Source organism: Micropterus salmoides, unplaced genomic scaffold (genome assembly GCF_014851395.1).
Source record: "Micropterus salmoides isolate LMB-PRFRI ecotype aquatic unplaced genomic scaffold, ASM1485139v1 Ms_hic_scaffold_22, whole genome shotgun sequence".
NCBI lineage: Eukaryota > Metazoa > Chordata > Actinopteri > Centrarchiformes > Centrarchidae > Micropterus > Micropterus salmoides.
Window position 1 is genome coordinate 2,324,045 of NW_024041373.1, and position 26,825 is coordinate 2,350,869.

The following is a 26,825-nucleotide window of genomic DNA, read 5'->3' on the forward strand; positions in this document are numbered from 1 at the left end:
TTTGGACCCTGTTTCCAGTTCTGCTCTCTACTAATGTGTGAAACTGTACTGAGCTTTGAGTGCAGCATTCAAACCAGGAGATCATTAGCAGTCAAACTAGGACTTAACTGCTAAGCCGAAATAACGATCGTACTCCAGGAATGATCTGGGAACGAGCAACACGGAGTCAGCCTCTCTTTCTTCTTCTTTCTCTCATTCTCTTTTCATCTGTGTTTTTACAAAGCAGAGGAGCCGGAGTGTTTGAAAAATGACCTGAGAGAAAAAGGCAGACAGCAGCAAAAGAGAAACGAGGGGGGGAAGGGTTTTAGCGTCACAGGCAAACTCAAGGGGCCACAGTATTAACAGGGAAAGGGCTTCAAAGCTGCTGGCATCGCTCAGGGGCCCTGGCAGGAGAGAGCGGTGTTAGGGTGAGAGGCAAAAGAGATGGAAAGAAGAAGAGAAATGAAAGGGAAGGAAGATGCTCACCGTTCTTCTTGAGGTGGAAATGAGGTCAACGCGTTCATTTTATCCGCTTCTCCTCATACAGTAGGATCCAAGATAAAGTCGCTGCGCGTCATGTTATTTATTGGAAGATAAATAAGTTGCAGTTATCATCTCTGACAGTGAGATATAAATAAATGTCAATTTCCTGTTCTTTATCTCATTGTTTTAACACAACAGGGATTCAGCCAGCTCATGAAAGCTTTTACATTTGCTGGTTTAACTCCTATTAGCTCCATGCGTGCTGGAGTGTACCTTCAGTATAAACAACTGACAGATTTTGTAGTTAATAGTTATATATATCTATAATGGACTGTAAAACTAGCGTGGAAGAAATATTACATATTATGTGTCAATATCTATCATTTCATTTCGTATCAAAATCATTTTTTGTTCTCAGAGACACTTGATATGAGACACGCTATATTCAGACTGCGGAATTCATGCAAATGTGATGTCACTCTAGAGCGACCGTTGTCACAATTGTACGCTAGACGGAGCCACGGTGAATGAAAAGGCTCCACAAAAGCTGATATTAGACATGGACATGTTGCTTCCCTTTCTTCCACCTGAAATTCACCGGATCACAAGCTCTCTTCTGAGTCACGCACATGCTACGTGTCCGAGCATAAGCAGCAGAGAGAGAGAGTTGTGGAGCGTATGCATTGCACAGCGCCAGAAACAGTAATGAATGTAATGGAAAGTTGTGAAAAATGTTCATAAATCAGTAGAAATGTGACCCCCGGGAGGTAACAAGCAAAAAATACGAGAGTCTTCTGTGAAAATTGGGAGGGTTAGCAAGTATGTAGTTAGCAAGAATGTAGCCATAGATTACTGTAGACAGACCGTTGTGACACATCTAATACTTTTCATGAAATGTACATACTGTATTATGAAAGAATGTGAGAAACATAATAAATAAATAATCAATGCCTAAAATTTGTCTGAAAAATCATCTTAGCAGATATAAACTCAAACTTTGGCGGAGTATTAGCCAAGAACATGTCACATTACCACATGTATAAATTAGAGTGATTTTGCTGTGGCCGATCAGTTATTTGGCGTTAATGTTAATGGGGGGTGATGGCGCAATGCCCCCACTGTGACCCATCCACCAATGTGTCCCTGAGCAAGACACTTAACCCCTAGTTGCTCCAGAGGCGTGCGACCTCTGACATGTATAGCAATTGTAAGTTGCTTTGGATAAAAGCATCAGCTAAATGAATAAATGTAATGGAAATGTAATGCTTCAGGAGTGAAAACAGTCCTGCTACTTTGACAACAACACAGCGATCTGGTATATTTTTTCTGTAACATTTTATATGAGTAATTAACATTTCAATACTCACCACAATGTAGAGAATCAAACAAGGACCTATGATAGGCGAGGAATCCTTCATTTGAGATTTGGTTCCATAAGTAGCAACATTTCGTGAAGTTATTTTTGTGATGTAATTTTCTCGTTTTGTACATCCTGGGTTCAGTACTACTGCTGATCATTTCAACAAGCCACCTACTTAAACTAACTGTTGTCTAACGCACATCTGGTGGACAGGTGTGTAGGAGAAACCGTGAAGTCACTGTCAGCACTGAGTTTATCAGAGACAGCGTTCAGTCATGGACCAAACATCAAATTCACGATGGTAAACAACAGGGGAACAAATCTCACGACAACATGTTGTTGATGTAATAACCGTCTCAGGTGTTTGAGATTTGTCTCGTGTGGTTTGAGATTTGGTACTGCTTTTTGATTGGTTGTTTCAACCTGTGGCTTAAGCACAATGTTGTGTTGTTTCACATTGTGAATTTGATGCCTCATGAAGGTCCATGACTGAAAGGCTGTATCTCTCATAAACTCAGTGCTGACAGTGTTCAGGGTTTCTACCGTCTACTCTCCGTCTGCGGTCTCGCTTCTGTGATTGAGCTCTGGCAAGGCGCTTCAATATGCACTTCGCTTGAGCGTCCTTTAATTAGGCTGTCAATGGCAGACTGACAGTTCCCGCCATCACTAATACATCAACACCGACCCTCTTTTCACCTGATTGGACACTCACTGGGCTGTCATTGGTTTTTGCTTACATTTATCAAGCTAGAAAAACATGGCTCAAATGTCACATTTCTCCAGTAGTATTCACCAAAAAATTAATTTTAGTTAACATGAACTCTTTAGGATTGTTTTTGTTGTGTACTCTGCTATTCTGTCCATAATTGCTTGGAAGTTTGTAATAGAACTGTAAATCCTGTCCGTATATCGCGCTATACATACACTTGGTTTGCCGTGGCTTTAAAGGCTAGAGCTCAGTGTGATGCCTGGGTGCAGTGATGCAGTGCAGTGGTTTTGTTCTGTTGTTTTGTCATGAGCCACTGACTGGCGGCTGTTTTGGTGAGCTATGAGGAGCAGTGTGTGTGAATGAACATGCTTCAGGGTGACCGGGGTTGGAAAATAGAATCACACACACACTATATATATATATATATACACACATCCACACAAAGCCAAGATACAGATGTCTCATACTCCAACACTGAAACTCAAACCCTCCTCACAGGGTCCACTCTCTCTCTCTCTCTCTCTCTCTCTCTCTCTCTCTCTCTCTGTCTTTTATCTTACTTTCTCTCCGTCTCATTTCTCGTCGCACTGCTTCCGGCTGTGTGCAAATTCATTCACTGTGAAACTGGGAGACAGTTCTGCCCAGCACAGTTTCATTTAGTCTTCTATTCAGTTAGCCACTGAGTCCCTGCATGCTGCTCTCACTCACGTTTCAGATGAAATTAAACATCTCTAATCACTCATGCAAACTGACACACAAGTAATTCATTTTAGAATCGACGTGCACATTCACTGACTTTCTGGGGTTTTCCACTTCCAATTGCATCCATCCAGAGTGGACATGGCCTGTAGGATCAGAAATGATGTGTGGTTTGTTCTTACAACTGACAAGAAAACTGAATGTGGATCAGCAAATAGTCTGGCGTTAGATGGCGTCACAGCTGTTGTTACAACATCCAAACATGCTTTTAATCAGTCCCATAGAGTAGAGTGTGCAGATTTTAAGCAAATCTGCCTATGCCGGCTGTTTTTAAATAACACAACTGTCAACTGGCTTTGGTCAGGTTTCAATTCCTCACACAGGAGACTAAAAATTCCCAGTCTGCTGGACGTTTACGCCTTAAGCATTAAATGAATTCCTCCAATATGTGTTTAAGCTTACGCTTGAACTGTTGATGAGTGTGTATGTGTTCAGCTTGAGTGAATGCAGTTGTGCACTGTATGTAATGACTGAACAAACCCATTTCCTTCTTCGTTATTGCAGATGCGTAGTACTCGAGGTGTGTCTATTTGGCCTGTGGGATTCGTAGGTGGCAGAGCATATGAGCGCCCACTGGTGTCCGGGGGTAAAGTTGTGGGCTGGTACACTGGCTGGAGACCGGACCGGCCCTTCGCCACCGACATGGCAGGTAAGGAACAACACTAATGAGATATAAAAGTTGTTATTGTGTCAGTAAAACTGATCGCAGATTCATTTTTGTAAATGTTTCCACCAGAATGACCAGAATGTATTTAATGAGATTTAAAAGAAAAGATTTAAAAATGGGACAAACGTAAAAGCGCATATTTTCCATCACACTAATAAGTCACACTGGAAAGGTCTCCAGAGCCTGATTCCTGAGCAGTTCCTCCTTACATACATAACAAACACAACATATTTAGCCCCACAGCTGGTAAGGCTCCACCAATGAACTACTTTGTGAATACAGACTCAGGGTCACTAGTAAGGCTTTAGTTATCTGTCTTGTTTTCCAACTATTTTATACATGAAAATCAGTACTGGGAGCAGCCTGTGTTACAAACTTGAGACATGGAGTATGAATGTAGGCATTTATCAGGTAGGGAGCATCTAATGAAAGATGTTGAGACCCAAAACGTTATGGAATGGAAATTCTGGAATTAATTAATCTAAACCTGAAATAAGGCATAATAAGTTATCTATTTACTTGCGCCTTTTGTTCTAAGACTAAATATATTGCTGGTACAGAAATAAAATACTTTTATTACAGTATATGACCTATAGGTCACATGTTACCTCCTGTGTCTTTGTTACTCTTTGCTGAATGTTATCTAACATAGCAGGGTTGTATTGTTTTTGTATTGTTTACAAAATGTTTTTTGACTGAGTAGAACTGGGAATTCATGTTACATCTGGAGGTAAAAACTGTATAAACATATAAAGTATTTCAGCACCTTGGCCCTTACTCTGGTCTGGACTGTTGAGGAAAAGGTGGTGAAAGTGAAATGGCTCCTTTCTGATTTTATTGATCAGTTCATTGATTACAGAACAGTCAACGTCAGCATGCCTGATTTGGCCTGCTGGCTTTCATCAGAGCAGAGACAAACAGGAAACAATACGCTGTGCTGTTTTTTTCTATGAGTTTACCTGACGAGATCCGACAGTTTTTCTATCGAGCTTTTGTTTTTTCATGGAGTAATTTACCATAAAATGAAATCTGATCTTTCCAATTTAATATTCTGACTGTTACTCCTCCACACAGGAGCGCCTGTGCTACTTTGCTTGATTGTTCATTCCTGAGATAAATCACAGAGCAGTATTGCAGAGTCTTGTTGAATAAAACTGTTCTGAAAAGCGCCAGATTAGATGGAATCAGAGTTGAAGGAACCCAGTAGTCTCAAAATGAAAGTCTGAGACATCAGGAAATGCAGCAGTTTATATCTACAGTCTCTCTGTCTATGTCTATAGTCCTACAAAGAGGAATAGACTCTCTGTCATCTTTTAATTGTTATCTTAATAATGGTCTTGAGCCCTCTATGATGGTCTCTTTTTTTTTTCTGTTATTACTTTTGCTTTCTGAAATACCCGTAATGTTTGCTCCATCAGGCAGATGTCATAATGTTGCAACTTTTGCTGTATTTATTAGAATTATTCCATACAAATGCTCGAATCTTTTGTGACTGAAATGGTTCAAATTTACTTAGAAATGTGCATTTTGATAATTACCACTAATGTATTTCCATCTACCTCAATGTCGCCGCATTTTGATTTCAAAGCCAGGCAAGCTCAGCCCATCCTCAGCAGAAAAGCGGTCGTATAGGTTGATTATGCAGCAACTTATTACGAGCCATATTTTAGTTTTCTCTTAGGCCGCGACCTCTAGTGGGGCGGAAGAAATCAGGTGAAGCAGTAAAAAGAACGACAAAGTCCGTGTGTCAAGTCTTTCTCTCAGGAGACAAACGTTTGGAGTCTGTTTTGAAAGAAAGTTAAAGCTGACATATTTAGTTTTATGTTAAGTAACGTTTTGTACGTGACTTATGTAATGTTCTTATTTTGACCCAAACCACAATCTTTTCCTAAACCTAACCAAATAGTTTTGTTGCATAAACCTCACCAAACTACGACCGTCATAACAACTTTGGTACGCGAATATACTAATCAACTACGGCAAGAGAATGACACTCCTCTGCCTCTGATTGGCTTAGCCTGATGGTGACGTTTCTCACAGAGCCCTCGCTGAAAGAACAGGACGTGTTCTGCTGCTCCGCTGTCTTAAGTTAATTAGCTGTAAATTGTGCACATGTTCACAAGCGGCTTCCCAAGGCTTGTGGTCTTTATGCTAAGCTAGCTACCACTGGAGCTGCAGCCTACTTAACACACAAACATAAGAGTGGTACTGATGTCTTGTAAGCATTAAGGCGTCAGATCACAAAAGGCTCATATGAATCATTTTTGTGAACAATGTCAGGACAGCATGAATGCAAAATCTACCTTGACAATCTCACTGCAGTGATGTGAATGAATCTGGTTTGGTTAGTGAGTTTTTATGTGGAAACACAGAGTCCAAATTTGTCTTGTAGTTATTATCGTTTTAATGGAGAGTAAAGACTGAGCAAACATCTCCATGAATCTATTTACATTTCCATATCTCCAGTGTAAAAATCCAATCACACGAGTGCTCAGCGCCAGCGTTTCCTCTGACCTGAAGGAAAAGAATTCATCACACTGACCAAATAATTACAGCCTGTCATTCACCACTCATTATCTCACTTCACCCACACATACACAATATTAGAGTCTCTGCTGTCTCTGCACTTTATGTTAATAAAAATTATTTAATGTAGCCTACATGTGTAGTTTTACTGTAGATACAAATGATGATAATCATTCCACACCCATATGTGGACACAGCCGGGGGCAGTGCGGCAGAGCGCACATACGCACGGCTCTGCCCTTGGGATTAGCGTTAATTAAACCATGATAACAAGAGTGAGCCTCTCTTTTTCTCTCCGCCACCTTTCCTGCTCCACCACGACCGAGATCTCATCCCTCCATCACACTCCTATCCATCCCATTCCACACACATGCGCACACACACACACACTGTAATTATCAGCCTTACTTTTACACAGCACTATATAATTGCACTGTCAATTTGCAGCGTTAAGATTTACTGCCGTGGCTGTATTGCAAAGCAATTTTTGGCTTTAAATTCTGCAAGAACAACAATGGCTTTGCCGAGTGAATGGCCCAAACTTTATTCACTCTTAAATTATTATTCATAGGATTTACAATGGGGTGTCTGCAGAGCGCTGAGTGAGTGCCAGTGCGTGTCCTAATAGTATTGTGTTATACAGTGCTGTATTGTTAGCAGATCACTAAAGCGTCCCATCTACCGCTCTGTCTCATTTAGCCAGACACAATGGAGCCTGGACAATGATGCTGTAGAGTACTATTCACCTCAGTGTGTGTGGTTATGTGTGTGTGTGTGTGGTTGTGTGTGTGCGCACATGTCTGTAATCACAGACACACAATTACTACATCATGCATCAAAAGAACTCTTTGAAAGACTCACAAGCATACACCTGCCAACACTTGAATTGATACAAGTGGACGTATTCCTGGACATGCATATATACACACACATGAATTCTCCAGAGGCACATTAGAGCTGCGTCTTTGCAACACAGGGCAGTTGAGTATATGTTTGCAAACACAGCAAACACAAAAATACAAGGTGCCTGCACATGAAGACTCACCACCGCAAAGACCGTTATACCTTTGTTGAAGTGGTACTTGTGCCTTGGGAGTGTTCCCTGAGACAGAGACATAAAAGTGCTTAACCCCCAGTCACCCCAGTGTTTGTACCCTGCTCCTGAGATGTTGAGATGAGAGATGCAGAGGGGGGATAGAGTACAGTGTGCAGGAACAGTTAAAGACCCTTCCTCCTGCACTGAAGTACTGTGGTAAGAGTCGAACTGAACAGAAACAACTGAAGAAGGGAGAAAAAAAACACACTTTCGCAAAATGTGTGACACTTGTAGAAAAATATAAACTAAGCAGATGTTGCATGTCATTGGTTCTTGGACGTATTTATACAGGTCAGTCAGGACACCTGCGATTCTAATCCAATCCACGTCTTTCTGTCAAATTCAGTGAATACAGTATCTCCTCACGGTCTGCTACCTGTCCGTTCAGTATGTGCGCTGATAAAAAAATCTGGCTCTGTAAATAGTAAAGACACAGCACTATTCCAGCTATAATTTGTGTGTCAGGTAACGTTAAATGACTTGCCCGCAGACATTCAGCTTACTTTCAAGTTCACCAAGACATGCTGTTGTTATGATGTCAGCCGTAGTAGCAGGAGAGTTGTTAAGTATCGCTGTCAGGAGCTGGTGTGCTGGCTCTGGGACCGTCTCGTCCTCTCTGCATGTTAGCTTCGCAGCGGCAACTGTAGCGAAAGTTTGCTAACCCACAACCCCAGTAAGCGTTAGTTACATTACTTGCTGTGTTGTTGCTCGCTCTATATTTTAGTATTAGTCATGGTGTTGGATTGCTCCAGAATCACATACCACAACCTTAAGTCAAGAGTTGGATGGTTTATTCTAAAAATTAAAAATAAATAAATAAAAAAGAAATTGGTGGTTTGGCTCTGCTAATGTCATGCCCTGGAACACGTTTTAGTAAGGTTGACGCAGACTGTCCCTGAGCCCACAAACCCCTGGAAGAGCCTTTGATTGACATGACATACTGAAAAAAACTAAATCTATGGGGAGCTGGAGATGGAGGGAGGGAATCCAAGCAGTGGTGTATGCAGATAGAAAGAGCACCAACTGTTTATATTAGTTACGACAATTGCATTACAGACCAGTGCCAAAATGGACCCAGTGTAGTGCGTCTGACTCTGCGTCGTTTTATGTAGAAAGCCATGACACGTGTCTCAGGATTATCTTGGGAGCAATTTATTCACCAGCAGCTATAACAGCAGCAATAGTTCTGTAATTGTAGAGAAACAAAACATTCGCAGTTTCCCTCGTGTGTTACAATATATCCAACTGAAATGTACAGGGTCCTGTCCACACCACAGCGCAGCAACATCACACTATTACACCAGCACCTACTGTAGTGGCCTTTAGATGAACATGGTGGTTTGTGTTTGTTTTTGTCTCAGTTGTTGGTGCCAGGGATTTGTTGCCATGGAGTTTTTGCACATCCCAGTGGTGACCTGAACTGTGAACCTTTCCCCTTGGATTTTGAGTTGTCTTTGTCTTTAGTCTATTAGTCTATTGGAGGGTTCTTCTGTTTGTGTGTGTGTGTGTGTGTGTGTGTGTGTGTGTGTTTAGAAGATATTCACATTTCCTGAAGTATATCTAAGTGGAATCGCTGTAGTGTTACATAAACTGGTGACAGAGGTTGCCTAAATGGCTGATTTATTGTTGGCTTTTGATTTTTAATGTCACAGTGTCGTGGTTGCCGAGTGTGCTTATATCTGTTTCTGCCCTGGAGGTAAACTCTTTTGTATTTCATACCCGCCTCTGAATTGAAAATGAATCACAGAGCGATGGGACAGAACAGACACAGGGAGAGAGGATGAATAAAGAGAGGAAACGAAAATAAAAATTGATTGCATACTAGCATGTAAACCTAGGGGACAACAGAGTGATCACATGGTTCCCTCAGACTACCAAAGCTTCAGGTTACACTACAAAAAGACAAATCAATAAAGGAGAAGGGGCCAGGCATTGTTTTTCCCATCGCATGTCCTCTTCCAGATCTGTTTTCTCTTTCTTTTGTATTGTTCCATGTTGGATTTTGATTCTTATAGATGTAAGATAGTTAGATGATGGTGTGGGGTCTCTTCTCTGTTATCTCCTTTAGCTCTGAACATTTCATGGCGATTAACTGTGTGGGCATTACATTTCATGACACTTCACCCACTATATTTGATACTTGTACAGCTGGAAAATCTGCTCTGGTGATTGCGCTGGAGGAAAGAGGAAAGGGCCCCTAAAAACAACCAGATCCACTAAAATCCAGCCATAGCTTGCAGTCAGTGTTAATTAGTATCTGGAACTATGTGTTCAAACAGCGGCATTAGTGGCCTAATAATGGCGACTGTCCTTCAGAAGAGCACTCCACCAATTTATCATTGCACTCCTATAACACTGTCAGACACGATGCAGCAGAACCACAGGGACACAAGAACATTCTTCTTCCTCGTCAGAAGCAGTTACATTACCCACAATGCAATGCAACCGCTGACAGTACAGTCAGAGATTGAGGTGTGTTGCTAGCTAATGAAGCCTGAAGCTGCTAGCCTCAAGCAGAGATGATAAGATCACTTGTGGTCTTCAGCCCCAACCAAAGTGACATCACCTGAGAACATTACAGGAACAAAACGCAGGAACTGAATCAGGAAGTCCGTTTTGCACATTCCTGAAGAACCTTGAAATGAGGGAAAATAAACTGATATCTAAGGGGGCTTTCACACCTGCCTCATTTAGTTTGGTTGAATTGCGCTAGAGTTTGTTTCCGCCTTGGTGTGGTTTGTTTAGGCAGGTGTGTATGCAGCAATCGCACTTGGGTTTGCACCAGAAGCGGCCATAACGAGCGGACCGAGACCTTCTTGGAGAGGTGTTCTCAGTACTCTTTCAAACGAACTCTGGAGTTCATTTTTGGTAAGAACGTGATCTGACCTTGAACAGACCCAACTGCTGGAACAACTGAGCTTTGAGAATCTGAGAATTGTTTTTGTTTACTAGCTTGCAGAGTTCTGTTTCACTGCCTAGGTTTGGTGCATTAGTGGGTTTCTTGATATCCGTGTGCACCCACGTGTGTATGTGCATCCTATTACGAATACACAAGAGGGAACCAAACAGGGACCCAAACATAAAAACATTTCTCCAAAGCTTTATTAGTGGTCGAAAACTCCACAGGGAACCTTTAACATCAGTAAACATTACAGGAAATGTCCACGCTTTGTCCTGAAATTAATACTAGTGGCACAAAGTGCTTACTCTGTGAAGCTGTACACAAACTGAAATGTCTGTGTTATGTGCTGTAATTCTTTCCCGATAGTTCCTGGGCTATAAAGTATAACAACAGTGCAGGGACTTCTTTGGCTCCTGGAAGTATGGCTGAGAAACTACATTTAGACTCCGGTTCCTCCAGTAAAAAGGCAGGTTAAGTTCCTGAGTTCTTTAAATGGTTGTGGGACCCTGGAAACAGGCATAGAGCTCATACAGTAAACCCACACAATTTGAACAGAAAACATCTAGGCATGCATATTAAAGACAGTTGTAAAATAGCTCTAAAGGGTAAAGCAGCATTCAAGAGATACACACAGTCATATAGGTCAGCCAGAGTGGATCAGGAGTAAAGTGGGACAAAGTTAGTGCAGAGCCTGGACAAATGCCTCTTGGGCAAACGTGGCTCAGATAAGCTGTGATCTCCATAACACAGAGGCTGGCTGCAGGTTAGAAGATGTCTATCTCGTAATTGCTCTCATATCTATCTACTCCACCTGAACTGCATTTATCTCTGTGATTAGCCTGCAGTATCGCACACAGAGCAGTAATAAGCCTGATCCCAGACTAATCCAACAACAGTATAGGCATTATATCAGGTTCTGTGTGTGGCTTTTTTTTTTTACCCTGAAATTGCCACGTTAAAATATTGTGGTTATCTGTACAAAGTATAACCTTCAATCTTTAAATGTTGGTTCTGTAGGAGTCTTTAAAATCACTCTCAGTCTCACCCGTTGTGTGTTTTTGTCTGTCTGTGCAAGTGAGTACAGGATGAACGGGTAGGGTGTGTTAGTGATGGCTGACCTGGCCTAAAATGCAGCAAACTTAAGCTTATAGCGGGCTGATAAACTGAATGCATTTGCATGTCTGCAGTTCCTCTCTGTGTGTGACCCATGCTGACACTCGCATTACTCGGAGGACTGCTGTCTGCTGGCGACGTGTCAGTACCTCAGGATAGCTGCAGCCTAGAAAATGCTTTTCAGCCAGGGGGAGGGGGACCAGAGAGGAGGCGAGGATGGTGAATTACTTGGGGTGAATTCCCACACTGATGCACTGATTGCCAAGGCGTGCCACCCACTAAAGATTTGCATAAATAAATATTCAGTAATTAAGCCGAGACCTTGTGCATGGAGGATCGCAGCAATTTCTGAAAACATCTTCCTGTTGCCCTCTAAACGAGAAACTTCAGCATCCCACGGAGAAATGATGCTTTTCTTAAAGTATAACTACACCTACGCTTTAATTTGTGCTGTCTTGATGGGGCATTTAAGGACAAAGTTTTTTGCACATTTACTACAAAATAAATGCTTTTAATTACACCACAGTGCTCAACAGGCAGAATGAAGAGAAGAGAGAAGGTGCTGATGGGATTTGTTTTCAGCCCAGTGGGGGTGTCTACAGCGTGGGGTCTTAAAGGGAAATGCCACAGACGACTGGAAACCATAAAGATTACAGTATGTTATCTCTGGATAGTCCAGCTAATAATATTACTGGAACTAAAAACTGTCTAGTGAGATTAGGACTTGAGCTAATTCATAAATGTTTCCTTTGAGAATGAATGATATCAGTATTTTACAACACTCAGAACCATAGACTGGTCTGTGTATTATGTGTGCAAAAAGCTTTGTAGCACCGCTGGTGGTGTAGCTCTGGGAAATGTTGATCCATTTTGATCCAGACTGAAATATTGGATGAAACTATTTGAAAAATTCATGTTCCCCACGCAATCAACTGTAATAACTTGTGATCATATGCCTAAAAATTTCACTTAACCTAATACTTTGCTGTATAGCCATATATCTGCAAAATAAAAAATAAAAATACGGCTAAAATAAAAACAAAAATATATCTGATTTTCCTATCTGCACTTTGTTTTTTGCTTCAAGTAGCAATTAGTGAATGTAAGTTTGCTGAAGTTAGCATTTATCTCAAAGCACCAGTATTTCTACTGTAAGAACAGCATCATAGAGCTGCTATGTGCAAACTCCACACAGAAAAGCCTGGGATGACTAAGGTTGGGTCCCCAGACCAGATAGGCTAGGAGGCGACACTGCAAAGCACTGCACCTCCGTGGCCCCATGCGAGATCAATGTATTATGGATTTGGATTATGTATTATGTATGTACAGTATTATTATACATAATTAGGCCGTGTCATGCTTTAACTATATTTCCCACAGTAACTTAATTGACATTTACTACTTTGTGATACAGAGAAAGATTCATTCTGAACAATTTCATCAAGCAGCCCTTGCTAACCAATCACAGCTCATATGGGCTCCGCGTTATCTCCTCAGCTGCGGTATGTAGTTACATTTTTGAGGCACCTCCTCAAAAATGTAACTGCAACACCATAACACACAAGCAAACATCTGGCTTAAGTCTTGTTAATGTCATGTTTTAATCTAAAATCAAATATTCTCTATTACCTCAGCAGAATGTGAGTTTTTATGCTTTGCCTCCTGGCAGCTCTCTTACATTTTGGAAGATGGGATCAGATTATTTTCTCGGGTTAAATTGGTTGATAATATGATTTTACTACGGCTAAAGCACTGCCAGATTAAGCCGCGTTTCCACCAAAAGTACTGGGACTTTTCAGTGCCCGAATCTCTTTTCAAGGAGCTAAAAGGTTCCTTCAGCCCATTGCTGTGTGAGTTTCCACCGTGGTCTAAAGACCTGCGAAGATTAGGCAAATTAACCAGCTGACGTAGGCTGTAGGCCTGTACGCCGTACACAGTGATGCACAGACATCATTATTTGTAACCACTATCCATGAGCAACATTTATAAATGAACATCAGATTTTAACAGCTTTTGTGTGTACATTTACATTTATTCATTTATCTGACGCTTTTATCCAAAGCAACTTACAATTGCTATACATGTCAGAGGTCGCACGCCTCTGGAGCAACTAGGGGTTAAGTGTCTTGCTCAGGGACACAATGGTGGTCACACTGGGGGATTAAACCCGAGTCTCTCACACCAAAGGCATAGTCTTAGCCATTGCGCTACTGCCACCCCAAGTGGGAGCATAAAGTAGAGACACATGATAAAGTTCATTACAAATTTAATAACCAACTGGATAAAGGCATCAACTTCTTAAAGTAACGCCAGCACAGAGAAAGAAACACAAAAATAAATTTGTGACAGTTTGGAAGGTTATTGAAACATTTCCAGCCGACAAGAGCTGCAGATCAGCTGCAGCATCACGTCTGTGTCGCCTGAGCGTTGCAGGAACGTGATGTTTAACAAGCTTTATTTCCTGCTGTAATCAGCTGTCTGTGTAGAAACCTGCTGACTGATGAAAACTTATAACAACAACTTCAGACCCAGTATTTAGCTGTAAACACACCGCTGCACACTGGCTGCTGTTTCCGAGCAATACATTTAAGGCTGACGTATATATTGTGATTTATTGGTTTGCAAACAATGGTGGAAAAGAGAGGAGCGGCCGACATGCTCAATGTAAAGCCAGTAGCCTCTACTCGCCCAATCACGACAAGGTAAGCTCCACCCCCCTAAAGTACTTTTGGAAAGTACCACAGGGACTTTTTGGGGGTAAAATACAGACCCTAGAACTAAATTTAGACCCTGGTCCCTGTGGTGGAAACGCAGTGAGTTCCTCCAAAGGTTTCTAGTTCCGGGGTATAATTCCTTTAGTGGAAACGTGGCTTTAATAAACAACTAATGCTACACACCGTTCCATCACATAGAGCTGAGGGCCAATTACCAGCATTTGGCAACTTTAAAAGCGGTCTGACAATCATCAGTTTAATGTGTTCAAAATAACTAGAGACTGTTAGAGATCCACAAAGGCCTGGACCTCAAGAGCATCAGTTAATAAACATGCAAAGTGACTTAATGTGGCAATAACATTCACGTCAAACACAGACAAACTGCAGACTACTGGCAGAAGAATAGAAGCCAGTAGCTCAGTGCCAGGCAATAAGGGATACTTAACAGAGTATTTGCCACAAAACTACACTGAAAAGGCCTTCACCTGGAGAAAGTTTATGTCTGCAGAATTCATAGTGGAACTCATAGATCAGTTATTTCTGTCCAAAGCATTCTTCAAGTTTTTTCTTCCACCATTACTCATCACAGCTCCATCTCCGAGCACTTTGCTCTGTCAGCAAAGGGTCAGCTAGAGGTAGAGGCAAAAAGATGTAAAAGAGACGTCATGTGTCACCTTCAGACCTCCGGCCCCAGGGTCAGACAACACATCAGATGTGTGAATGACGTGTTCTCCACAGACACGCTGGTGGGAGCAAGGTTAAGCATGACAGTAGAAGGGATTAGCTTCATCTTTTGTGTTTAGTTCATTGCCTAAAGGATATAAAGTGAAGACATGGATTAATTAAACTGAGAATATTTGAACACTAATCTCCCAATCAGAATAACTTTTTGACCTTCAAACACATTCCTGCTTGCAGGACAATATCTTTCTGCTTACAAAGTAATTACGTAGCGTTAGATTTTCTGCCACTGTTACCAATTTTTTAATCAGGTTGATTAAATCTGGTTTGCCAGCCATTAATCCCCACCTCTCCTCTACTACAACACACTGGCATCATGAGCATTTTGACTTCCCCCTGACTTTCTCATCTGTAGTGCAATTATCGCAGGAGAATGGCAGACCCCTGTAGTAAAGGGATTTCATATCAGCCATATCATAGTCATTAGATACACTAATGCACTCTATCATTTTCTGCTGTGATTATAATAGACTAATAATGTGCTTTTAATCCATGATGGCTAACCTCCTCAACGTTTCTCTGCCTCTGTCCCCACTCTTCCTCTTCTTGCTCCCTCTCTCTTCCTCAGGTTTCGCCGTGAACCTCCAGGTGATCCTGGCAAACCCGCGGGCGCAGTTCAAGCGGCGCGGCTCTCAGCCGGGGATGCAGGAGTCCGACTTCCTCAAGCAGATCACCAAGGTCACCGAGTTGGAGCCCAAGGCCAATAATTGTACCCGGGTCAGTAAGTAGGCACTGCTGTCAGCATGGCTACAGACTGAAAATACTTCATGGAACAATGCGAGTCTAGGGCCTTCTTTGCTGCTCACAGCTTCAAGGGAAGGACATTTACCAATTGTGTTGTATAATGCAAACACAGATAGCCAGTATTAATTTCTATTCTATGTTCTATAATAAAGAGATCGCTCTGAACAGATACAAAAATCCATCAAGAATAAAGGTCTGTAAATTTGTATAAACAGGCAGGCTATAGATCTAGCCTGCCTGCACAGTGTGAACAGCAGCCATAGCAGCAGGACTTTACATGATACAGATTTGTCAAAATGTAAACAACTAGGCCAGGGGCTAAAAACACAGAGGTGTAGATGGTACTTCTTCATTCGTTTTTACAAGATTAGTTGTGCAGAGCAGGAAAATAATGCACTATGGGCTATGACTTGTATTTCCTCGTGTTCTGATTTCACTATTCATTTCCACCCAGACCATTACCATTTATGCAGATTTAATTTAGACTCAAATGTAGGGTTAAAACACAAACTGTGATTTCTTATTGGATTATATTAGGTTAATGGTCAAAAGGTTATGTATATTTTGTTCATGGTTTTATTAGAAAATATATGATAGTTTCTAACCACTTTTGGTTTAAATCCATTACAGATCTCTGCAAACTCCTTACTGTCTACAGTTAAGATTTCATTTAAACAATAAGCCAACATGCAGTTTGTATTCTGTAAAGTGTCTTTTCTCTATTTCGCTTCTCTCAGTCACTGCATTGAGTAACGATCAGACAGAGCGCATTTTTTGCAGTGAGAGGCGTCTTTTTCCAGTTGTTTTCTATAAACCGCTCGGGACGCCTTACTTTTTGCAGGAGCATTTGAGCGCCTCCAGTTGAAAAAACTTAAACTCTCAGCAGAAAAGTGCCCAATATCATTGGTGTTTTTTTCAACTGTCCAATCAGATGACAAAAGGGGAGGACAAACTAGTGGTGGCTGTTGCTGGATACCCGGAGTTATATGATTTTGCCAATCGTTGTATACAGTTCATGGTTTGTGTTAAGCTAACGTTAGCTCACTTTCATCGGCATTGTCACTGTAATGTTTTGCTAGTTACAAAGTCGAGGCTAAATAAACAGTAGGTTAGGCCTAAATCCAAAATACAACAGTGACGTTAAAACAAACATAACCTACCACAAACAAATGCCACCAAGCAAAAGTACTTCTTAAACGATGAATCGATGAAATAATCAGTAGAAGCTTCAAGTACTAAAATCATCGTTAGCTGCACCCCTAATATCATTTTCCTGTGTCCACAGTATATTTGAGAGCAGCCTCTTACCCTCAATCACATTCAGTGCCCCTGCCTATATATATATATATATATATATATATATATATATATATATATATATATAAAGGGTTGGAATAAGGCAGATGATTTTGATATTTTTATTATGGTGTTCATCAAAAATGACAGTACGCCACATTTTTCAGCCTGCAAAGTGCGCTCTGTCTAATCGGGCCTTTAACCTGCATATTGGTGGAGGAAGACAAAGACCAGGGTTTAATAAATCGAATCTAGCACTTGTGTGTTTGTGTGTGTGCCTGGGGCAGATATTAAACTACAGTCATAATAATGGCTACCATCACAGTGGTAACTAACCATGGGGCATCTCTCCCCAATATTGACAGCATGACTCATGCTTCAAGCTGGTGGCACAGGCTAAACTTAGACTCACACAGCTTCAATTGGATAGAAATGGCGTTATAGCGCTATAAATTCTAGTTGTGTGCTTAGACAGCTTAGATCGATGCAGCTCATCTCAAATCACCACAGCCCCTGTTGGCACATGGCTTTATGAAGCCACTCATCCTCTTGACAACCATCACGGAGATGCCTTAAAGGACCTTTTGTGAGAAATGGATTCTATTCCGTTTTTACCTTTTAAAGGAGTACGTGATCTCAAAGCGTCCCCAAATCTGCAAGTGGAAATTTTATTTACAGGTTTTATGTTTTCATTCAACTGTTGCTTTTCTGATACTGTTTACTGGCAATGGTGAAGTTAGTCCGCAGTTGCCTGATCATAACCATTTTCTTGTTGGGGAGGAGGGATTACTTTGCGTTAACCAATCAGCAGTGACCATCGGATTCATCACATCATTGTCACTGTCAGCGGACACGAACAAATTTACACTTCGGCTGAAAATATGCAGATTGTGATTCCATTGACAAAAGCATGTCTAGCTGTATCAATGTTGTCCACGCTTGTCACTACTGACATTCCTTTTCTTAACTCTGCCTCCAAAGGTGTGATTGACTTGGTCAGGCATCACAACACAAGACCTAGATGTAGGCTGCAAAAACAAAAACAGCAACGGTTACTGGCCACATTGCCATGAAATTTGGTATGGCTATTCTTGATTCCTAAAAGGTTATTCTGAATGCTTCTGGTGACTGTATCACCTTTTTCTTAGTACCACATTCAGGTCAAAACTGGTTCATGACAAAATAACTCAAACGTAATTTCCAGACTTTTTGGAAATGTACATCACCCTCATAACGTCAGTACACAAACAGGATATCTTGTAATTTAGGCTGCAGATTTTGCTTTGACATTTGTTAAGAACATTCACGCTTGCAAGTATATGAGCCCCACTGTTCGGGACATTACAGTGTGGGGAATAGTTGAACAAACTATCGAGGGCCCTAACATGGGCAGAGTTTTCTCTGCAATTTCAAAATTTTTAAGTTATAGACAGGTTTCTTGTATACAAACGCTACTGGATGTGTGCGCAGCCAGGGGGCAAAAGCGCTTTGGTAGCCGGACAGAAGGCTGTGGTCAACCACTGTAATCAACGTACATTATGCATTGTTTGTAAATTCTTGTTGACTTAATAATAAACTGCCATTTCAGAGTTGGATCTGTTTCTTTATGTTTCATTTTGAATATTAATATAATGCGCGACCGCAGGTTAGCGAAGCCAGACGTAATGTTGTTCAAGTCAGCAGCTAATGGAAGAAAGAGGCAGAGAGGCATTCTTTCCAGAGCTGTGCTGTGGAAACTCAGAGTACTGAGTACTCAGAGATGCAAAGAACATTGTCTTCCACGATCAATTTTGTATTGAAGCATCTGCTAAAGCAGTACAGCAATGTGAAATTTAGCATGTAGAAAGAAACTCCCCGGCAGCTAACGTTATATACCAGTGAAGCATTCACTCGACAGGAGAGAGTGGCGTTAATCAACGTTTTGTGTTTTGTAAAAGCACTGAATACTTCTCTAATGAACGTATGTGCAAAACAGTAACGTTGGTTCTGAAGTCGAGCCATTTGCTTGGTTTTTTTTTATCTCAGACAGTGGCGTTAAAAAACCTAATGCTTCGTAAAATCTCGGTGATGACGTTGTACAGAAACCTGTCTATAAGCATTAGAAGATAAGATAAGATAAGATAAGAGATTATTTGTCCCACAGTGGGGAACAGCAAAGACAAGAGCAGAGATAGATAAGTGTATAAGTAGCATAAACAAGTTTCAGAAAAGAAGGTACCATTCTTACAGTAAATAAAGACAAAGTTACTGTACATTAAATAAGTCTAAACAGACTATGCCTTATACAGTACAGTCTCCTGCGGCATAAATAAATACTGGTAATTTAAAAAGTGTTGTAGAAGGGCAATGCACATAAGTCAGATATAGCAAACTGAAAAAAAGAATAACATGCTATTATTTTTGGTAGACAATTTTTTTCATCTGACCATTTCACTACAGAGCCTCTCTGGTACCCTGCCACCAGAAAGGTGCTCTGAGTTTAGTACACTCCTGCAGTAGGGTTCTGACAAAAATAAACATGTCCCTGATGCCAAAAAAGGGAAGCTGGGCTACCAACAGAGATTAGAAAGGTTTTCAACTTAGCTAGCTAACATTACAATAGTTATCTTGCTGACAAATGAAGCAGCATTGCCCTCAGTTACAAAAACAGCCACAGAGAGTGGCCCATCCCAACTGTCTGAGCCTAAGTTACAATATCAGGAGCTTACACTGAAAGGAGATTTACTTTCTAATACTAAGTAGTCCAGTTTATTGTTTTGTATTGCAGGTGTTAACTGTAACTACAGGTTAAAAAAGCAGCATGGTTGTTTGTTTTGCTTAAAAAAGGTTGTTAGTGAGTCCCCCAACTACCACCACAGATGCATGTTGTTGAATTAGTTTTTATTCGTTTTATTTTATTAGTTGTTGAATTAGTTGCTTGTGCATGACAGTGGGTGTATTAAGGGGTATATATATATATATATATATATATATATATATATATATATATATATATATATAAAGGGGTTTAAATAGGCGAGAATATGGTCAGAGTCGGATTTCCCTGCTGAACCCCTGCTGATGGTGAGGCTCACACAACACCTGACTGTTAATTCAGTCCAGCATGTTTTAGTTGTGTGGTGTGACAGACCATATCAGCATCTAAGGGGGCACCAGCAGAGCTATGGTTTTTAGTTCTGTTGATAAATATTTAGGCCAGTAAAATTATTTTATGCCAGACAAATCACCATCCTGCTTCCATCCCTCCGTTCCACCGTAAACAGTATTTCCAGTTTCTGTGGAGAAAAGTGCCGCAAACAGCTGCCTCACCTAGCATCAACAAATATGAAATCTAAATTTATTCTTTAACTGTACGTGTGCAGGTCACATTATTGCACTGTAAGTCCCTGGGTGGTTATGGCTACATGTTTCCTACAGGGAATAGGATAAAAACCCCGAAGCTGCTGGATCATCATTTACAGCTGGCTGATGCTGCCGCTGCAGACAGCTCTGTGTTGAAACTATCATCATCATTATCAGCCCCATTACACTAATGGAGGTGCCCTGCCGCTGATATTAATACAGGCCATTAGCAGGCTGTGACATCATCAGTCATCACCCAGCACCACACAGACAAGAGGATGTTGCATCAGCATCTATCATGTCAGTTAGAAAAGCAGCTGGATGTGACATTATCAGTCATAAAGCCACTGGCGTGCAGTTAGAAGATGTGACACATCATCGTGAAGTCACAATTGTTGGGTTGGTAGAATAAATTAAGTTTCGGGGTGCCCCAGTAGCTCACCTGGTAAGCGTGCGCCACATATCCAGGCACAGCGGCGTGGGTTTGAGTCCAACCCCAGGCCCGTTGCTGCATGTCATCCCCTCGTTGCAAGTAAAAATAACAAAAATTACCAATAGTTCAGATGAATAGATATTATTTTTATATAATACACATTACAATTTTATTAAGAATAAAGAGTTAGCTAACATAATCCTGAAGAACCCTCACCGTGATGAGTATCAGTTTCTCTTTTTTTGAAGCATCAGACCAATTGAGATTGAGATGGGATTAAGAAGGATATATATCATAAGAACCTTAAAGGAATAGTTTGATAATTTGAATAATTTTAGAAAAGCCCCTATTTGCTTTCTTGACCAGAGTTAAAGATGCAGAAGGGATTTTTTTTAATTAACTGTCATATATGCCCAAACTGTCACCCTGACAGTAGTACATGAGACAGATAATCTGTGAAAGAAATGAGGTTCCCCTGGCTCCTCCCACTGCACCTAATGCCATTTGCAAATGTTCACCGCTGCCAGGTCAAAACAACCATCCCTCCTCCACCAACAACAGCATATAGTCCATAACACAGGTGTGATCACATCCAGGCTTCACACGGAGCTTCCGCCTCATTATGCTCAGTGCCATGGTGCTCGTATCAGCGAGTGGCAAAGAGGCATGATGACAAACAGTGGGGAATAACGTTTGAGAGGCGGCCAGTGGTGTACTAGCCTGTCGTCCCGCTGTAAGATGTTATCGTAGCTGCTTCCGAAGCCTGGGGTGCTCTACCCCGGGCCGCAAAGTGTTGGCGGGGCAGTGAGAAGACGACTGGAAGCGAGAGGGACTGAGGTCTTGGTGAGACTCACGCCGTGGAGAGCGAGCCCTACATGGGATGAGGTTTCACTCTTTCAGTCATTCTTGTGGGTTTGGTAGGTAAGGCTTAGCAGAGTGATACGAGGAGCAGAGAGAGACCCAGAAGGTTTTGCATTGTGTATTCAATTGTTACTGACAATACTGTCTTTAAGAGTCTGTATGGTAAATATATTGGCAGATGACGTTGTCCTAGCTTAGCATAAAAACTAGAAACAGGGGGAAACAGCTAACCTGGCTCTGTCTTAAGTTCAAAATCCACCAAACGATATCTCGAAAGCTCATTACACTAATTCTCATTACAATAAAGAGTCAATTTTTTTTAAAAATAAAGAAAAATACTATATAGTAGTAAATAGTCAAAATAACAATTTATGGTTTTAACATAGTCCAGCATAAAACTACATCTTATTGTTTTTAACATTTATGTTTTTGAGCAGATTAAACAAATGAGATGTGTTAATTAATCAGCTTTAGAAGTGGAGTTTTGAACTTGGGACAGAGCCAGGCTAGCTCTTTCCGGTCTTAATGCTAGGGTAAGCTTTATGTTGAATGGACAATATGAGAGTGGTATCAATAATTCATAAAACTCATGGCAAGAAAATTAATGATGTATTTCCCAAAATGTGCATCCATTGCCTTAAAGTAGATATAATCTTGTTAGGAATATAGTATTTTTCTAAGCTTTCTTCAAATCCTTAGCAGAATAGGATTTTCCTAAAGAGTCCATTATGAGAGGGAATTAAAGGTTCAAGATTTACTAAACAGACTCACACCTTCCAGGAATAACCCAAGGAACCCCTTAACTTCTCCTCTAGAACCAAGGTGACATTTCATTGAAGATAAAAGATAAGATAGGATTAAATTCATTTCTACTAAGTTATCAGAGGAATGGTTGGTCCCCGAACAATCATAGCTTACTGTCTTTCACGGCGTGCCTGACGTGACTGTGCTAGGGACAGACTACCAGTAACAACAATGTAAACAAACACTGGCGGTGTGTATGATACTGACTGTCTTGTGTTCGGAGAAGACGGAGTAAAGAAAGAAAAAAATAAATAATTTCTCTTTCAGCTGCTATTGGTCAACTTTTGGAAGACGTTGTGGAATTTGTCGTTAAAGGGCAAAAACAAATCACACACTGTTGTCGTCCACTATGATACACTACACGGGATAAATCAATCGGTTGTTGCATCCAACCCCAATTTTCACTCATGGCATCATATGTTTGTCAGGCTGAAATCGTATAGTCTTTGAACTCTCAAGCTTTAGTTACATTTGAAACCACTTGTGTTTGGTTTTGGTTGGTCTCAACAGCTTTGACACACCCTAACTCCAGGCTCTGTCCACTTTGAGGAAGGTATCTAGGATCAGATCACAGAGCCTGAATCCCGACCTTGACAGTGGAGGGCAGAAATGCTCATCTGATGGCCAGGTCAGTATCTGGAGACGACTGACAGGAGCTGTAATGTAGTTAGAGGAGGAGAGTAATGGCAACAGACAGCAGTGACAGGACAAGAGAAGAGGGGGAAGGCAGGAACAGATGGAGACAGATGATAGCACAGGAGGAAGAGGAGAGAGAGGGAGAGTAAATGCCTGTGTGGAGAAAAGGGAATAGGTAGATGAATTGATTGAAGGTGGAGTATAAAAAGAAGAAAGGCTAAATGACAATGCGAGAAAATGGACACAGGGACATCTACTGCTATGGACTGAAAGACTATATGACTGTCTGTTAAATTTGAATTGGCTCTCAGGTTTGCTGCTAAACTTAATTTCTATTTTAATAATGTGGTTAAATGCATCTCTGACCGCCGCAAGATCTGGTTTGGGTGATTTGAGCCTCAAAGCATCTTGAGTGCATTTATAAGTGGTCTTGATTGCATTTTTTCCTCACTGACCCATTAAGGGACCCATCATTTATAACAACTTGGTTCTTTGAAATGTTGAAATGAGATTTAAATGTTGTTCTTTGGACCTTGGAAACGACTACTGACAGTCTGAAGTCATGAAAGTGTTCAGAAAAAGGGAAATTTGAACATCTAGAATTTCATGACAACTGGGCAAACTCAAACTATGATCAAAAGCTCCAGAACAGCTACTAATGATGGTGTAATTGTTTTGACACCACATGTTAATTTCCTCATTAGCAAATAGAAGGATTGACGAGTTTACTGATCAGAATCGGAATTCAGCTTTATTGCCAAGTAGATGTATGTATACAAGGAATTTGCTTTGGTGTCTTTGTGCATAATTAATATATAACATAATAAGAATCTATAAATATCAAATATATACACACACATATATATATATAAAGATGTAATATAGCAGTTTGTGTAGTGATATGATTTACATGTGGAAAACATTTACAGTATGTACTGTATAAGTGTGTGGTGGGGTAAGCTGCAGACGGAAAGATCAGAGGGACAATATGATATATTTAATATGAATATTTACTTTCCCCCAAAAAATTAAAATTAGTGGCAAAAATAATTATACTGATCAAGTTTATTGCTGAGATCTCGGACTTAAAATAAACACCCAGGTTAGCGAACTCGTTTTGTGGAGAAAACCAAGGCTAACAGTAAAATTACTAGCTGAACTGTCAGTTGTTAACATCCATTAGAGTTTACTGACTGACTAACTGATTCATCTTTGAAGTAGTTGTGTGCTCACAGTTTTCCTGTGCAATGAGGGATTATTACCTAACTTCAACTGCACTAAATTTCATGTCCAAATAAAGTGGATTGGGTAACCACCCCAGATCTCAGCAGCTACTTTGGTAAGCGCTAGAGCTGGACTGATAAATATCCTTGATCCCAGAGTAATGCAGATATAATGTAGGTAAGTGTTCTGATGAAGAAATTGCAGTACAAAAATGCTTCAGATGTATTTGAGGTGATTTAAAACAGTGTCTCCGTTACATAATTAACTTGTCCATCAGACAACACTGACAAGTGTAAAATGCTGCTCAGTACATATTTTGGTCACTCTTCTTTAATAACCAAATATTATTGTGTTTATGTTTCTTTAGAAATAAATTCAATTCAGACTACATCTATATATAGTGAGTACAATATCTTCATAACTGATGGAAATGATGGCCAGCGCCTCAAGACTCAAGTTGTATTTAAGTGCAGTCGTCCAAGATGAATGTCATTTTGTGGTAAAATTGGAAACTGCTGCTACCCAATTGTCCATCCACTGCTTCTCCACAAATTCCTCCTTCTGATGGGGAGAAACAGAACTGTCTTCTGCTTATACTATTAAGGCAAAAAAAAGCTCTAACCTGGTAAAGCCTTTTGTCTCAAAGTAGCCTCAGGGAGGAAGAGAACTGAGAGAGGACTAAGAAGTAAAAACAAGAGCAAAGCCAAAAGAGAAAAAGTGGACGTGATGGATGAGGAAAAAGGAGAGCAGACTGGGAGAAGGAGGGAGAGAGGTGTGTGAGTCCAGGGGAACGGGGAGGGCACTCCTATTGCATAATTAGTGCGTGTGCGCACATGTGCACAGACTCACACACATTTCGTACTGTTTTCCCCACCACTCAGAGTGATGCTTTAGTGGCTGCTACATTAGCCTCGTTAGATATGCAAAGCGGGCCAATTAGCAGCACAGTGTGCAGGAAGTGACATGTTCCACCTGAAGTAGCTCAGAAACAATGCCAGTGTTCACAGCTAGCAATAAATCATGCCTCTGTGAGTGTGTGTGTGTGTGTGTGTTGCTTTGGACCCAGAAATGTCACACACGTATTATAAGCTCATTACCTATTGACAAAAAAAAAACATTCTTAATCCACATAACCTCCCCTGAATCTCTTAGGAATTAAATTCGTCCCTCTCTCACAGAAAATATCACTGCTTTGCATCCATTGCAAAATAGAAACAGTGTTTTCTCACCAATATATTGCTGTGAAATTGGCTGCAAACACAAGACAAACAGCTGCAGTGAGGTGCGTGATGCTTTGATTTGATCCATTTCAGGAGGTGTCTCCTGTGTGTGGAATCCCTCCTGGCAGACTGGTGAGCATTAAATTCAACAGCAGGAGGATACAATGCAATCTCTGTTTCAAAGACTACAGCAAATGTCTTTGATTTGACAGATATTTCATCAGAACATCATCAAGTTTACTTCAAAAAGTCTTTCCAACGAGGGAAATACGTCTACCGACTAGCTTTAGTCCTATATGTAGCCAGTCACCTCTGATGCAGTAAAGGCTCCTCCCATAATTACCACAGGTGCCAATCTGTAAAATCCGCACTGAGGCATATGCCATTCTGCCGATCTCTGATCTTTGTGTCAATATGTCTAATACCCAAGTGGATCTGAATGGACCTTTTATCAGCAGATTGTGATAAATTTACATTTTTGTCCCCCACTGTTTTCGATCACTCTGCTACTAGTTTTCATGTAGTAGGCCTTGTTTTTAGGTTGGGTATGATGATTCTCTGGTCTATGCAGATTGGGTCGGACTGCCCTGGGGTCCGTTTCAGAACAGTTTGGGTAATATTGTTACTATTCGCCTTCGTGTTCTCCTCCAAATAAGTTCGGCTAACCTTGGGGTTAACTTGCTTGTCCCCTGTTTCCTTCCTAGATCTCAGCAATTAAAGGTACATTCATTCTTTATCACCAAATTGGATGTCTCTTCTGTGTATAACAGTGCAGGCCAGCAACAGCAATGACAAATAGTGTAGGTGTTACAGGTCCAGAGCGTGGTCCCCGATGAACAGATTATGCTGGAAAAAGTTGTAAATACTATGTGAATACAGTTTTGCAGTGGTTCCTCACAAGAATCAAATATCTTACAATTACATTCCAGGATATATCCAGTGTTTTTTCCAGAGTTGTATTTCAGTCTTTGGACCAGAATAACATCTGTTGTACTGCTGCTCAGAGTCCATCCAGTTTAGCAGATATCAAACATGGCTAATGAACAATTATACATATACATACAAAACACATGTTGCAATGTCTGTCACAGATCACAGTTTCACTCACTATGACCACTACATTGTCATTACAAAACATTATACAAGCATTCTTTCTGGCTTCTATACTTATACCAGTTTGCTATTGTTGACTGCCATTTTTAGCATAAACATGAAT

The 26,825-nt window shown here is 40.8% G+C and overlaps 1 protein-coding gene across 1 annotated transcript in view; it reads left to right on the forward strand.

Annotated features, from left to right (window-relative positions):
* b3gat2 (beta-1,3-glucuronyltransferase 2 (glucuronosyltransferase S)) overlaps window positions 1-26,825 on the forward strand; it is a 56,110-nt gene that overhangs the window by 24,764 nt on the left and 4,521 nt on the right. Inside the window, exons 2-3 of the mRNA XM_038737592.1 lie at window positions 3,795-3,939; window positions 15,618-15,766. Coding sequence (XP_038593520.1) covers window positions 3,795-3,939; window positions 15,618-15,766 — 294 coding nt within the window. The remainder of the gene's footprint in view (window positions 1-3,794; window positions 3,940-15,617; window positions 15,767-26,825) is intronic.